At 39.2% G+C, this 14,250-nt stretch overlaps 1 protein-coding gene and 1 non-coding gene across 2 annotated transcripts in view; one reads left to right on the forward strand and one right to left on the reverse strand.

The window, feature by feature from the left end:
* The first annotated feature begins 4,641 nt into the window (after positions 1-4,641).
* On the forward strand, positions 4,642-4,747 carry LOC123803872 (U6 spliceosomal RNA). Its single transcript, XR_006782989.1, has one exon. It is a non-coding gene; the product is annotated as a U6 spliceosomal RNA (small nuclear RNA).
* A 2,901-nt stretch (positions 4,748-7,648) lies between these two features.
* RAB38 (RAB38, member RAS oncogene family) overlaps positions 7,649-14,250 on the reverse strand; it is a 51,780-nt gene continuing 45,178 nt past the window's right edge. The window contains exon 3 of the mRNA XM_045815591.2: positions 7,649-8,524. Within this exon, the coding sequence (XP_045671547.1) occupies positions 8,372-8,524 (153 nt within the window). The 3' untranslated portion in view covers positions 7,649-8,371. The remainder of the gene's footprint in view (positions 8,525-14,250) is intronic.

A 14,250-nucleotide genomic window follows, 5' to 3' on the forward strand; every position in this document is an offset into this window, starting at 1 on the left:
CCCTACTAGAAGAATACTTGGAGTAAAGCTTCCAATACCAGAGTCTTCCATTTAAGTGGGAGTTGTTATTGTAAATAAACATTATGGTCAAGAACATGGACTAGGAGGACCATGTACACAGAAACACTGGGTACAAGTCTTAACTCCCCTTTTTTAATTCAAATATAATTAACATATAGTGTTATATTAGTTTCAGATATACAGTGTGATTTAACAATTCTGTACATTTCTCAGTGCTCATCATGATAAGTACACTCTTAATGTTCTCTTGCACCCATTCCCCCACCCACCTCCACTCTGACAACCACTACTTTGTTCCCTGGATTTAAGAGTCTAGTTTGTTTGTTTGTCTTCTCTTTTCCTTTCTTTGTTCATTTATTTTATTAAATCCACATATGAATGAGATCATATGGTATTTGTCTTTCTCTGACTGACTTCTTTCGCTTGGCATTATACTCTCTAATTCCATCCCTGTCATTGCAAATGTCAAGATTTCACTCTTTTTTTGTGGCTGAATATATTCCATTATATATATATATATATATATATATATATATATATATATATATATATATATATATACCTCATCTTCTTTACCCATTCATCTACCAATAGACAGTTGGGTTGCTTCCATAATTTGGCTATTGCAAGTAATTCTGCAATAAACATAGAGGTGCACATATCTTTTTAAATTAGTGTTTTCATTTTCTTTGGGTAAATACCCAGTAGTGGAATTACTGGAATCAATTGGTAATTCTTTTTTTAATTTTTTTGAGGAAACTCCACGCTGTTTTCCACAGTGGCTATGTCAGTTTGCATTCCTACCAATAGTGCATGAGGATTCCTTGTTCTCTACAACCTTGTCAACACTTGTTTTTTCTTGTGTTTTTGATTTTAGCCATTCTGAGAGGTGTAAAGTGGTATCTTGTTGTGGTTTTAATTTACATTTCCCTGATAATTAGTGATGAATAGCCTAACCAATCTTAAGAAAGAAAAACAAAGCTGGAGGTATCACAATCCCAGATTCCAAGACATACTACAAAGCTTTAGTAATTGAAACAATACAGTACTGGCACAAGAATAGACGCTTAGATCAAAAATAGAATAGAGAGTCCAGAAATAAACTCATGATTATACAGTCAATTATTCTAGAACAAAGGAAGCAAAAACATACAATGGAAAAAAGTCTCTTCAACAAATGATGTTGGGAAAACTGGACAGCTACATGCAAAAAAAATGAAACTGGACCATCTTCTTACACCATACACAAAAATAAACTCAAAATAGATTAAAGACCTAAATGTGAGACCTAAAACTATACAAATCCTAGAAGGCACATAGGCAGTAATTTCTTTGTCATCAGCCATAGAAACATTTTTCTAGATTTGTTTCTTAAGGGAAACAAAAGCAAAATTAAATTATTGGGATTACATCAAAATAAAAAGTTTTGCACAGTGAAGGAAGCCATCAACAAAACAAAAAGGCAGCCTACTGAATGGGAAAAGATATTTGCAAATGATATATTCAATAAAGGGTTAATATCCAAAATATATAAAGAACTTATACACCTGAACACACAAAAAACACAAATAATTCAAATTTAAAAATTGCAGAGGACCTGAATTGACATTTTTTTAAAGAAGACAAACAGATGACCAACAGATACATAAAAGATGCTCAACATCACTAGCTCCACTTTTAATGACCATGTGGCCATATTAGTTGGGGGCATCTGAGTTACAAGTGGCAGAATATCAACTTAACCTACCCTGAACAGAGGAACAAAGAAACCAAAGAGGAATTTATTGCATCATGCTAGTTAAAGGTTAAGTCAGGATTCAGGCACAGCTGGGCTAAGGGACAGATCAGGTTTTCATTTCTTCCTGCCCTCCTTTCTCTCATTCTTGACTCTTTATCCATATTGTCATGTGCTCACCTAACTGTCACATGTTCTATGGTGTGAGAAAATTATGACCATTTCCTATGGACCCTTTCTTAAAGCTTTGGAGGGGAAGGCACAAGAGAGAACTTTGAGTGGTTTAGCTGAATCACGAGCATACCCCTATATCTGTTACTTTAGCCAGGAAGAATGAGGTACTCTGATTAGCCCACTGTGGCCAAAAGGGCAGATACACTGACTAAAAGTCCCATCCAGAATCATATGATATATGACCATTGTTCTCTATCATCCTGTTTTCTTATCCATAAATCATGAAATCACCCTTCGCCCCCCTAGGGAGATCACGATGATGAAATGGCATTTTGTTTAGAAAAGATATAAGACCTGAGCAATAAATAACTATTAACATTTATTCTAATAATAAAATAAAAATGAAGAATGTCAGGTAGTGGACAAAAACGACCTTTCTTTTTTCTTTTTTTTTTTTTATCTGTAACCATATCTTTTGCCTGTCTTGTTAACCCATCCCCATCTCCCCAAGGAAATAGCAAAACTTAAAGAGCATGGACCCATGACTTTTAGTCTTCATGTTTCCATGACAACAACTATCACAGAGGAAGGAAAGAAACTAACATATAATAAGCACTATGCATTTTAGTAGAGACCTTGACATGGGATCTACTTAAACACATCAAATGCAGCAACTTGTTCAGAGCAGTCACTTGATAGCTGTTTGATTAAAGAGTTCAGGGAATACAAATTGGAGGATGTAATACATCTGGTATAAAGTAACTTCTTAAAAGTGCAGTCCAAGAAAAAACAGAAAACAGTGTATTGTATTACAAGCAATACAATGCTTCAATATTTCATATTTGGGAAAAATACTTTCATATGCTTTCTTTAAGCCCTTTTGTAAGAACATTTTGTTTTAATAGAACATTTAACATAATCTGGGCCAGTTGGAAATTTGAATTCCAGAGTCTTATGTCTACTATTAATTACAGTTTCAAGGAGTATATTGCACTTAGAAATATACTAAGTCCTGGGCCTGGGGATTAATATTCTGAAAATCAACACAATTGAACGAAATAAGTTGGTCTGTTGAAATGGAAATTTTCAGAGTCATCAAGTGAGATGGTGTGTATCTACTTCCCAGACCTATTTTGCCCTCATCTTTGAGAGTTACTTAAGCTTAGTCCATCAACACCTCTGACCTTTTTGCTGGGATTTCTTACACTCCTTTCTAATGTTGGGGAATTTTCTGTGCCCAGGGAGCCCAGAAAACAAAGGATATTTTCAGACCCCAACAGCTCAGATGTAGCCAAATCCAAATCCAGGTATAACCCTAGTTCCAATATCTGAGACCAAGTCATGAATTCAGATGTGATGACTACCCGGGCAGATGCCAGCAGTGGTAAAGGGCACCTCGTGAGATTCCTCCCGGGGGACGAACAGCAGGACAATTCTCCATGGAGTGTCAAGATCATGCACTGGGGGAAACGATAACCACATACCGCTTTCTCCTATGGTCCTAGTTTTTTTCTTATCACGACTTTGTTACTTATTTGCATATGATACATTTCACCCATTTAAAGTATACCATTCAATGGATTTTAATAAATTCACAATGTTGTGTGAGCATCACCACTATCAATTTTAGATCATTACCATCACACCAAAAGAAAACCTATACCCTTTAGCAGTCACGCCTAATCTCCTTAGGCCTGGGCAACCATGAATCTTCTTTCTATCTCTATAGATTTATTATTGTCCTAATTTTGATACCTCCAAAAATATCTGCCATTTTAATCTGAGAGCTTTATTCCCACTAATTGGATTTAATAAATAACTAAACAGACAGAATAGTATCATAATAACCACATGTATCAATTACTTACTATGGTTTAGGCACTATGCTAAGTGTTTTTCATGTATTATCACAAAAGGACACCACCTCTCCCAGTAGGTAAGAGAGGCGCTTAGCAGTGTCTGGCATATGGTAAGCTCTATTAGCATTTCCTGGGCTGACTATTGTGCTCTGCATTCACAACATAGCCCTGTCCAGAAATCTAAGAGGAGACAGTTTAGCGTCACAGTTAAGAGCAGGGACATTGTGATTAGGCTCCCAGGGTTGGACTCCTTGACTTATCAGTCTGTAGCTGTGTGAGTTTTGGCAAGTTGCTCAGTATCTATGTTCTTCAATTTCTACATATATAAAATGAGGAGATGTATAATTCCATGTAGGGTTGTCGTGGGGATTAAATGACATAATAAAGGAAAGTGTACATATCAGTGACTGTCCCATAGTATGTATTCTATAAATAACAGTTAATATATCACTATAATGTAGCATGTGAGTGATGATAATCAAGAGCTAAGCAAGTGTGGAAATAGATTTGAATTACTTATAGAGACCTACAAGGCTACAAGGCTGTGCCATTATGCCAATCCTTGAAGAATGGGTAGGATTTCCAGGCCAAAAAAAGGCAAAGAATATTGTAAACAGCAGGAAGCACTAGCTGAACGAAACAGTCTGTGTGGCTACAATCCCGGTGTTTTAGGAAGAGAATGGGAGGCACATACATTCTATTTCCCTAAACACAATTGGAGCTGCAGTCCCTGCATTTAAAAACAACTTATGTTTTTAGAAGATATAATCTTGGTTTGGACATTTGACTTCTCTCCTGATACATGGTAAATTGTTTGCATATTTGAGTTCCTACCTTAAGATCTGAGACACGGGGCTAAACTTGGCAGCACATATCCTAAAATTGGAACAATACGGAGAAGATTAGCATGGCACTGTGCACGAATGACATGCAAAATCATGAAGCATTCCATATTTTAAAGATTATAGGATCTTCTTGCAAAAAAAAATAAAAATAAAAAGATCTGAGACCACAACTTAGTCATTTGTATCTCCAGAAAAGTGTCTAGCCGAGTACTGGGAATAAAGTCATCGTTCAATAAATAATTGTTGGGGGAGTAAGGGAATCAATAAATCAATGGATACTCATTTTGAAGACTGTGTAAATCACAATTTTCTGTGGTGGATTAGGGCTAGAAGGCAGTTCTAATCTCATCATGCATATTAGACATCACATTTCAGTGGATGTTTAGAAAGAAAAAAAGAGATTAAACAGTAATGAAAAGTATTGCCTGGATGATTTGATGTTTTAAGAACTATTAGTGGTTGAAGCTCAATCAAAAATGAAAATCTCTTGGGGTGCCAGTGTGCTCCATCAGTTAAGCCACCAACTGGATTTAGGCTCAGATCATGATCTCAGGGATGTGAGATCGAGCCTCACATAGTGAATCTTAACCATGTCCGTGTCATTCCCAGTGAAACTCAGCAACATACTTACAACATCAAATCTGTACAGAGTCACCACAGAGCTTCTCATTGATGCTGGTATCCCTCTTGTGGGGATGCTTCTTACTGTTTTAGTGAAGGGAGTGTGTTTGGGCTTTCCTGAGAACATAATCAGCTGGTAGTTTCTCTGACATCACAAAATAAATACATTATAATATGCCGTCCTCTCTGAGACCTTGGAACTCTCCCCGGATAATTTGCCAAGGTAGTTCTGGCATCTCCACATCATTTATTTCAGGCCAACATTGTTTTTCAGCTTCAAAGAACTATTCTAGTAGCGTGTTGGGATCAGCTCCAAGTTCACTTGCCAGAATATTAAAAATTAACTCATTAGAGAGTGCTCTCAAAGAAATAGATTATCTATCATCTGGTGCTACATTCTGTCCTCCTTGATTGCATCTCAAGACCAAATCAGGAACATTCTCCAGATTCCTACCAGTACTTATTAGCCAGGCTCTGTAGTTCATTTGATTAATAATCCATTTCATCCTGCAACATAGAACTTTGCTACTTTTCTACTCAGTTTATACTGAGACTTGATCTTAGCTGTTTGTCTAGAAGCAATGAGGGCAGATGGGAGCAGAATTTGAGAAGGAAAAGCATCACCTTATAAAACATCCTACTCAGGTGGAACATTGATGTGGCAAAAAACTGTTCTCCTCTAGGAAAGGGTAAGGGCCTTTTCTTCCTGGACCACAGTTTCAGAAGAATCTTTGGGGTCAAGACTCTTAAAAGCATCTGTCCAAATATCCCCTTCTATATTTCAGTGTCTGACTCCTTTCCTACAAGAATTCTGATTTTAGTGGAGGAGACTTGCTAGCTTTGTGAAGTCAGTCTCCTTTAAAAGTCTGCCTCTCCTAGAATCAACTCTTAGGCCTGATTTTCAGCATCCATCCTGTCTATTCTGTAGCTGAAGGAAATGAAGATCATTTTGATTGTTGTTTGGAGATCTTCACGCTTTTACACCAAATCCTGAGATGAGTATTGGCTGACTCAAGCCTATAAGGTTTCCTCCTGCAGAGTTTCTGGAAGTTAACTGACTCTACAATCTCATGTCTTTCGAACACAAGAGCAACAGACTTTCTTTCCATCTATATTCTATCCTAATCCACCTGATGATGTCTTAGTAATTATGGCGCTGCAGTTTGCTGGGGATTAGCTCCACCTCATTGTTTACCAGCAATGGGGTCCTTGCTACCACTTGGGTGCTGAATGATTTGGTTCGAGAAGCTGGTGTTGAGAATCTGCTTCTTAGGCCATCTTTGTCCCAGCTAACTTAGGCTGGGTTTGGGTTCTCCCATAAGACCTTGAAACAAGGACTTGAGTGAAAGTAGTTTGGGAAGTGAACCTAGGAAGGACCAGTAGAGGAAGTGAGGAAAAAAGAAAAGGAAGGCTGTACAGGATGAGTCAGCTGGAAGATTTCCCCTGTGAGACCAGGGGCTTAAACCCACTGAGGACTTCTGTGAGACTTCATAAACCATGCCTCAGAATGTTGTTCCGGAGGGACAAGGAACCTAGGGTACTCATCCCCCAATCCTGCTATCATTGGTTGAGAGCTGCTCCTGGAGACATTAACTCCTGGAATTTCTCACCTGCCTGCCTCATGTGTCAAGTACTCCAGAGGCCAGAGAATGCCTCAGGCACTGGATCACAAACACTTATAACAAGAAGCCGAGTGGTTGGTGCTTTTAGAAACAGTGAATGCCAAGATAATATATGGACAGGACATTTAAAAACATATTACAAAAGATAAGCTCCTGTAATATATTATGAATATCAGTGCTGCCATTCTTTTTTTTTTTTTTTTTTTTTTGAGAAAGACAAGGGAAAAAAGAGAGAGAGAGCACATGAGTGAGGAGGGGCAGAGGGAAAGAGAGAATCCCAAGCAGACTCCACACTCAGCGAGGAGCCCAATGCAGGGCTCTATCTCATGACCCTAAGATCATGACCTGAGCTGAAATCAAGAGTCAGACACTTATCCCACTGAGCCACCCAGATGCCCCTCAATGCTGCCATTCAATGCCATTACAAAGTAGTAGCTACCCACAGCATATCAGCACCATAGCCATTGTATAAACCAAAATGTTACCATGCATATTTTAGTTATTTCTTTCCATGTCGATGGGTGTGGAACCTTTCTTGATCAGAAGATAAGAGAATATATTCCTCTGCTTAACCAAGAAAATATAGATATACTGCTTGGCCTAAATGCTGATATGAACAATACAAAGACTCATCTCAGTATAATAGTGCTCAGAAGTTCCTTTAAGTGTGTGTTTCTCATCCCCTTTCTGAAACAACATTTTAGAAATGGGTCTTGAGAACCATGGATACACAAAGAAAAAAATCACAACACTAAGACACTTACAGCCTTTTCAGAAATAGGGAAACAGCATCTTTTAATGTTTTATTTTCCACTTGTGAAAATATATATAATATATATTACATGAACAGAAGAGCCCCACAGCTTGAGTCAGAGAAAGCTAAAAGAAAGGCACATATGGAGGCAGGTCTTTTCATACAGTTTTCAGTTAAACCAACATTTAGGGCATGGCGACTGACAATAAAAGCCACAAAAGCAGAGGAAACCAGCGTACATGACTCTGACGGGCTAAATTGGAGACGACTCTTCGGTCTGTTGAAAATGGAGGTCAACTCTGGAGAAAAAAACTGTTTCTACTTAATAGGCCTGTCAGCCCAGCAGAGGATGTACTGAAATCTGGACAAAGGCACTAGGGGCAAAGTGAAAGCCAGCGCTTAACTTGACAACTAGTCCGCTCCTCTCCCCTTTCTCTTTAAGACCCAAGGCCTTGGCTGATTCCAAGAAGCAAGTAACAGGGCCGATGCTGGCCCTGCAGAATCGTGGTTGGCTCCAAGACAGAATTCTGTAACAGACTAAATATTTAACAAGCCTGTAAACACTGTGCTGATGCTGGGAAAAACATAAAAAAGAAATTTTGCTATTTTTCTCTCTTCTAGGAAAGGTACCGGCTATGCTTGCCGCATGTGTATCCCTATCCCGACATTTACTCAAATTGGTAAGAATTGAGACATGAGATAATGGGATTATTTCTGTCAGATGCCAGCAAAGAAGCCTCCTAGGATTTGGCACAGCTGGAGCAGCTGACAATCTTGGGCGACGTGAGATGGGGCTTCACGATGTCCGGCTCAATGGACTCCATTAGGTCGCACTCATTTGCAAGTATATGTTTCACCAGGCATCTGGAGGCTTCATCAATATTGATATTCTCCTACAGTGGGGAAAAAAACAAACAACTTTTCTTATCAATATTCTAAAATAATGCTAGAGCAGAGACCTATATGTGGCAAAGGGCGATATTTTTTGGCAGTTCACTTAAATACCTCTTCTATACCCTCTCCATGTATCCTCTTTCTATTCCCCTCACTCTCATTCCTTCCAAGACCTTACTTTTTAGTCCTTCACAAAAGCAAACATACTTGTTTTGTCCCTCATGCGAAATAGCGTTTGGTGGTCTCACTTACTTTTAGTAGGTTGAATGTAAGTTAGAGGGCGATTTTCTTATTTTTACATACTCTTACACTATAGCAAAATATTATGTAAGTCACATAAGTCTTCATGCTGACTTTGGTTCATAATTGCCCTCTGCCACACACTACTTTTGTGACCTTGATAGGAAATAGGAATAATAATACACCCCTTCTAGTGGTCAGCAGTGATTTCACAAGTATTTTCTGGCTCGCCGCCTGTTGATCAAATGGTAGGAGTGCACTGCTTTGACCTCTTTGAAGTCAGTCATGGACATGTGACTTTCATCAGACAATGAAATGTGAGGAAAAATGACATGTCTCACTTTTGAATAGAAGTAATAAAGGGTAATGCTTACTTTGCCATGTTCTTTCCTCCCTGCTTCTGCAATCATGGAAGCACAGAGATGGAAATTCTCTTGGCCCGGGTCTGTGAATGAGGATCAAGAGGAGCCAAGTATCCCATGATGATGTATGTAGCATGAGCGAAAATTATGACCTTGTTTCAAGCCCCTGAGATTTAGAGTCATCACTGGATATTACCTAGACAATCCAGATGGATATAACTCTTCAAAGGAAAATATGAATAGAAATTTGAATATGTGTTCAAGAATAAAATAAGCTTCAATTTGGAGAAAATATGGAGCAAACATTTAAATCTAAAATACATTGTTTATTGAGGCGCGTGAATGGCATAGTCAGTTAAGCATCCAACTCTTGGTTTCAGCTCAGGTCATGATCCCAGGATGGGGAGATCAAGCCCGCGTCAGGCTCTGTGCTCAGCATGGAGTCTGCTTGAGATTCTCTCTCCCTCTGTCCCTCCTGCTTGTGCTCTCTCTCTCTCAAATAAATAAATAAATGATCTTTTAAAAAAATAAAATAAAATACATTGTTTATTCAGCTACTCTAGATTAACTTGCTTCTTTACCTCTGCTAATCAAAAAACTGAGCAATACAGAATGTTTACTACTGGCATACTAAACAAAAAACCCCAATCTCCAGTAAAGTCAAATTTGTAGAACTTCTCTGAGTGCTTCCTCATAGTCAATGTAAAGAGATAAGGACTTTATCAAATTGTTTTACTACAAGACCTTGTCCAGTCTAAAGTATAACTACTTTATCTCTGAATTTTGTATGTATGTCACAGTTGTTGATATATTTTGAGATCACTGCATGAAGTCATACTACATGGAAAATGTAAGAGGTAGTGATGCTTCCAAATGTTATCTATGGCTAATGGCATTAGATGTAAATTGTCACTAGCATGTTCCTCATCCTTCAAGTCCAGTCCTGAGTTCACCTGCTACAAAAGCTTAAGGTAATTTTTGGAGTTCCAGGAAATAGACTGATTATTTTCTCTCATTAATAGAGCCTTAGAGAAAATGTTTTTTCTAAATTTAAAACAAGGTAAAATTCTAGTTGCTTTTTTTGCTTGTTTGTCATGTCCTTGTTGGTGGTGGTTTTTATACCAGACCAGAATTCATGTCTCTGAGCCTTCCATCCCTCATCTATGCAATGGCCTTGATGACAATACTTACTTAATGAAAAATTGCTTCTTATTACAAGGGATAGTAGTCATTGGTGCTTGCACAATGTGTACATGCTGGGTACTTTAGACACATAATCTTACTTAATCCCATTTAAAGCCCCATATGGTATGAGTTTGTTTTTTTCTTACTGATTTTGTTGTTATTGTTAGGGTGGGCCTGGGGATGGTCTTGCTACCTTTAGATCAAATATGTGCCTCATTCCATGGAAGCCAGTCCACAGAGATCAGCCACCTTCTGCTGCTTCATACTGGGTGGGTTACTGTGCCTTTAAGTCATTGCCCATGCTTGGCATGCCTTCTGTCACTCTTCCCCTGCCTGGTGTCATGCTCAGGGGTCACACTTGGACTATCTTCTCTCAGGCAGTAATCTGACCTGGACGGGGCCTGGCTCTTTGGCAGAGACCCAGCTCAACGTCTGTTCTTAAGCCCAGTCACTTGTTTATGTGACCAATTAGAAGCCTGTTCCAGGTCCTCTACTGCCTCTAATTCTAGGAAAATGTGAATGGGTAGCCTCACTCAGCCTTCCAGGCCTTGGCCTCACGGGCCAGCATATCACACTGAAGAAGCCCTACATTTGAGTGGTTGCCCAGCCATTAATAAACCAACACTTGGGTTCCCATTTGGCTATTGCTTGCGTGTAGGGAAGGAGCCAACAAAATTTCACCTCAAATACCAAACATAAGATGTCATTATATATGTTTACAGATAAGAAATCTTAAGTTTAGGTAGATTAATGAGACTGGGAAACTAAAGGGCTTCATAAAAATCTGCTTTGTGCTTCTTTTCCTGCTTCTATTCTTGATAACACCTGCACCCCCACCTCACTTTACACATGCCTCAAGATGAATACAGTGTATGTCCTCCTTGTAAGGGACAAGGAGTTAATGATTTCTCTAGAATAGATCACATCTAAGGACAGGACCAGGTGAGGATGACCAGTCAAAGCTATCACATGCATATTCCAGACATCTTGACACCAAGGACCCCTGGCTCCAAGGAATGACACCTGGGCCCTCATCTTTGTTCTAACTGGTTCCTGGATGCCTGAGAGGGCACATACGCCAGAGCACTGACCTCAAGACTCATGCTCCTTTCCTTTCCGAGTGTCCCAGACACTCCATCTGTATCTGCTCTCTCTGTATCTTTAACAAACTCTGCTCACACCTCCTATTGGCTCACATTTGATATCCATCCTATGCACAGCCAAAGACCCTCTGGGCTGGTCCTGAAGCACTCTCTTGCCAGCATCATTAAGAAACTTCCCCAAGATCACACAGTGGGTGGCTTGGGGCCAGAACTCACGCCTAAGTCTTTCTGACATCAAAGCATGGCTCTTACCATGCTATACTCCTTTCCAAGATTGTTTTGAAGATCAAGTGCAATAACAAGTAAAAGTTCTTACCACAGTGTTAGGCCCAGTAGATGCTAAATCAATCTTAGTTCTTTTCTCTTTCATACATTAGAAGAAAAACATGGTTGTGTGGAAGGAAAAACAAGTTTTAAGCATTAAAAAGGGCCCCCCTTCACATACAATGTTAAGTTAAACTAATCTGTTGAATTCTTTAAACTTCCACTCATATATTAACATGCCATTTAAGTACAGTTTTCTTTCATTAATGTGCAAATTGACAAAATCTAATGAGGTGAGTGAAATGCAAGTGTGGATAAATTTACGAAAATTCATCAGTATTGTCAGAAAGACAACAAAAACCTAAGCCCAATTACTGGCAGCCCAGCAGGATCATTTTAGTAAAAGATAAGATGATGCTGCTGAAGTTGTTTGTGAAGTTTAACACACCTAGTGGAGGCTAGTTGGTGTCAGGACTAAGACATGGGTCCATGGGGGATGGGGCTGTCGACAAAGGAAACCATCAGAGCCACGGAGTGTTAGTGCCTGCTTGCAGGTGGCGTATAGATGAACAACATGGACTACATGGCCGCTCATGATGGCTGAGCGACATTCTTTCGCCCATTCAACTGCTATTGTTCAGATTCCCACTAAGTAGTAGACACACAAAGAAAAAGACGATAAAATAAGTCTCATCCTTAATTGAGTGTAAACACTAGCAAGGTTTGTGTAAACAGCAGAGGTACACAATAAGGTTGGAAAGGGCATCTGGCGCTAGATCACAGTGGAGACTTGAATGCTAAGAGGGCCAGGTAGAGGCACTGAGGGTTTTCTGCAGATGAAGTGTCAATATACACAATATGATGCGCATCCATTACTACACAGGACTGTGCAGACGCTCAGCACCTGGCTTGATCTATTAATCTATCAGTAAGTATTTAATAAGTACCTATCGGATGAACCATGGCGCTGTTGCCACGGCATACCTAATTCAGATTAGAAATTGAAAGAGGGAACTTAGAAGAGGGGCAAACACTATTATTTACCACATGCATTCTACAAAAAGGCCTGGTATGTAGTGTTTTGAGCACAGGCATGATGTCAAACTTGACCTTGGAAAAATTACTTTAACCACTCCATGCCTCAGCGTCCTCATCTGTCAACAGAGAACTAAGATATCTACTTTACAGGTGATTGTAAGTTAATTTACAACATGTGAACTAGTCAGACAAGTACTCAGACAAGGGCATAGCATACACATTCAATAAATGTTATCACAATATTCTCATCTAATCATCAGGAGAACACAGGACTGTGTGTATTCTATTTCTTCATTTTGCACCTGAGGAGACCAGGTACTTGGCTGACCTCAAGACACATGCTAGTTAAATATGGGGCCAGGTGTGAGTCCAGGGAGAAGAGTCAACAGGAATACCTACCACAATAGTTACCATATGCTTACTACAAAAAGCAAGGTATAAAATGCTGAGAGCACAGGCTTGGAGCCAGACCCTCATCTTAGCTCCTCCAAAATAGTTCCCCAAATAAATAAGGAACAGTATGGTCTGAGCACAATTTTCCAGCATAAAAAAGTAAGAGCATTCAGTCAGGGCCTCCAGTAAAGCTGACCAGTATTGTTGGTCCTACTGTCTCTCTATACACCATTGAAGTCACAGCCAAGGTCCTAAACATGGAGAAGGAATGGCAAGACAGAGCAAACTTCCTCTCTCCTTCTGTCCAGGGCTAGCATGGATCGCTAAAGCCTGCCTGGTAGAACTACAAGCTCAGACCCTTTGGGCAATTACATTGCAATATAATTGATTGAGCTCCTTGGCATTCAAGCGGACACAGCCAAGTCCACATTTTCTAGGTGTTGTGAAGAAACAAAGCTGCTGGCTTAATCGCAAAATATGACCTGGGGATTTTATTTGCATTTATTCTAGAGAGTAGTAACATCTCCAGGAGGAAATTTATATAGTCCATGACCCTCAAGATATGTACACTTAGACTGAATCTGACTGATTTATTTACAAATTGCAGTGTGACAAGATGGTCTATTGTGCAGACTGTTAGGTTTATGTGTGCCCGTCTTTGTGCCTCTGCTCAGAACATTTTCATTCACGTCAGTAAACACGCCTGAGAAAAAGGTTTAAGATTCCTAACAAAGCATTTTAGTAAAAACCAATGGTAGTAACTATTACAGTTATTGAGCATCGACTCTATGCTGGGCATATAGTAGGTGCTTTAGTTATGAAATAATGCTCACATCCAATCCTCATAAAAATCTATTAAAAAGTTAACAGCCAGATTTTAAAGGTAAAAAACTTCAAGCTTTAACAAGGTTAGGTAACTTACCCAGAGCAGTACATGACCTTGGTCAATCTATCTTTTGCCAGCCAAGATTGGCCTAACTCCACTTCCTATCCTGTTCCCATACATTACATTGCAGTATCTCCAGGATTATGACAGATATTAAAATAGTTTTATTTCTAAATCACTAGTTCTCAATCCTGGCTGCATATTCAAATCATTTGAAGAGTAAAAAAAAAATCTATTGCTGGGGCCCTCCTCCT

The sequence above is a fragment of the Ursus americanus genome, chromosome 16 (genome assembly GCF_024610735.1).
Source record: "Ursus americanus isolate L20-20 chromosome 16, mUrsAme1.1.p, whole genome shotgun sequence".
NCBI lineage: Eukaryota > Metazoa > Chordata > Mammalia > Carnivora > Ursidae > Ursus > Ursus americanus.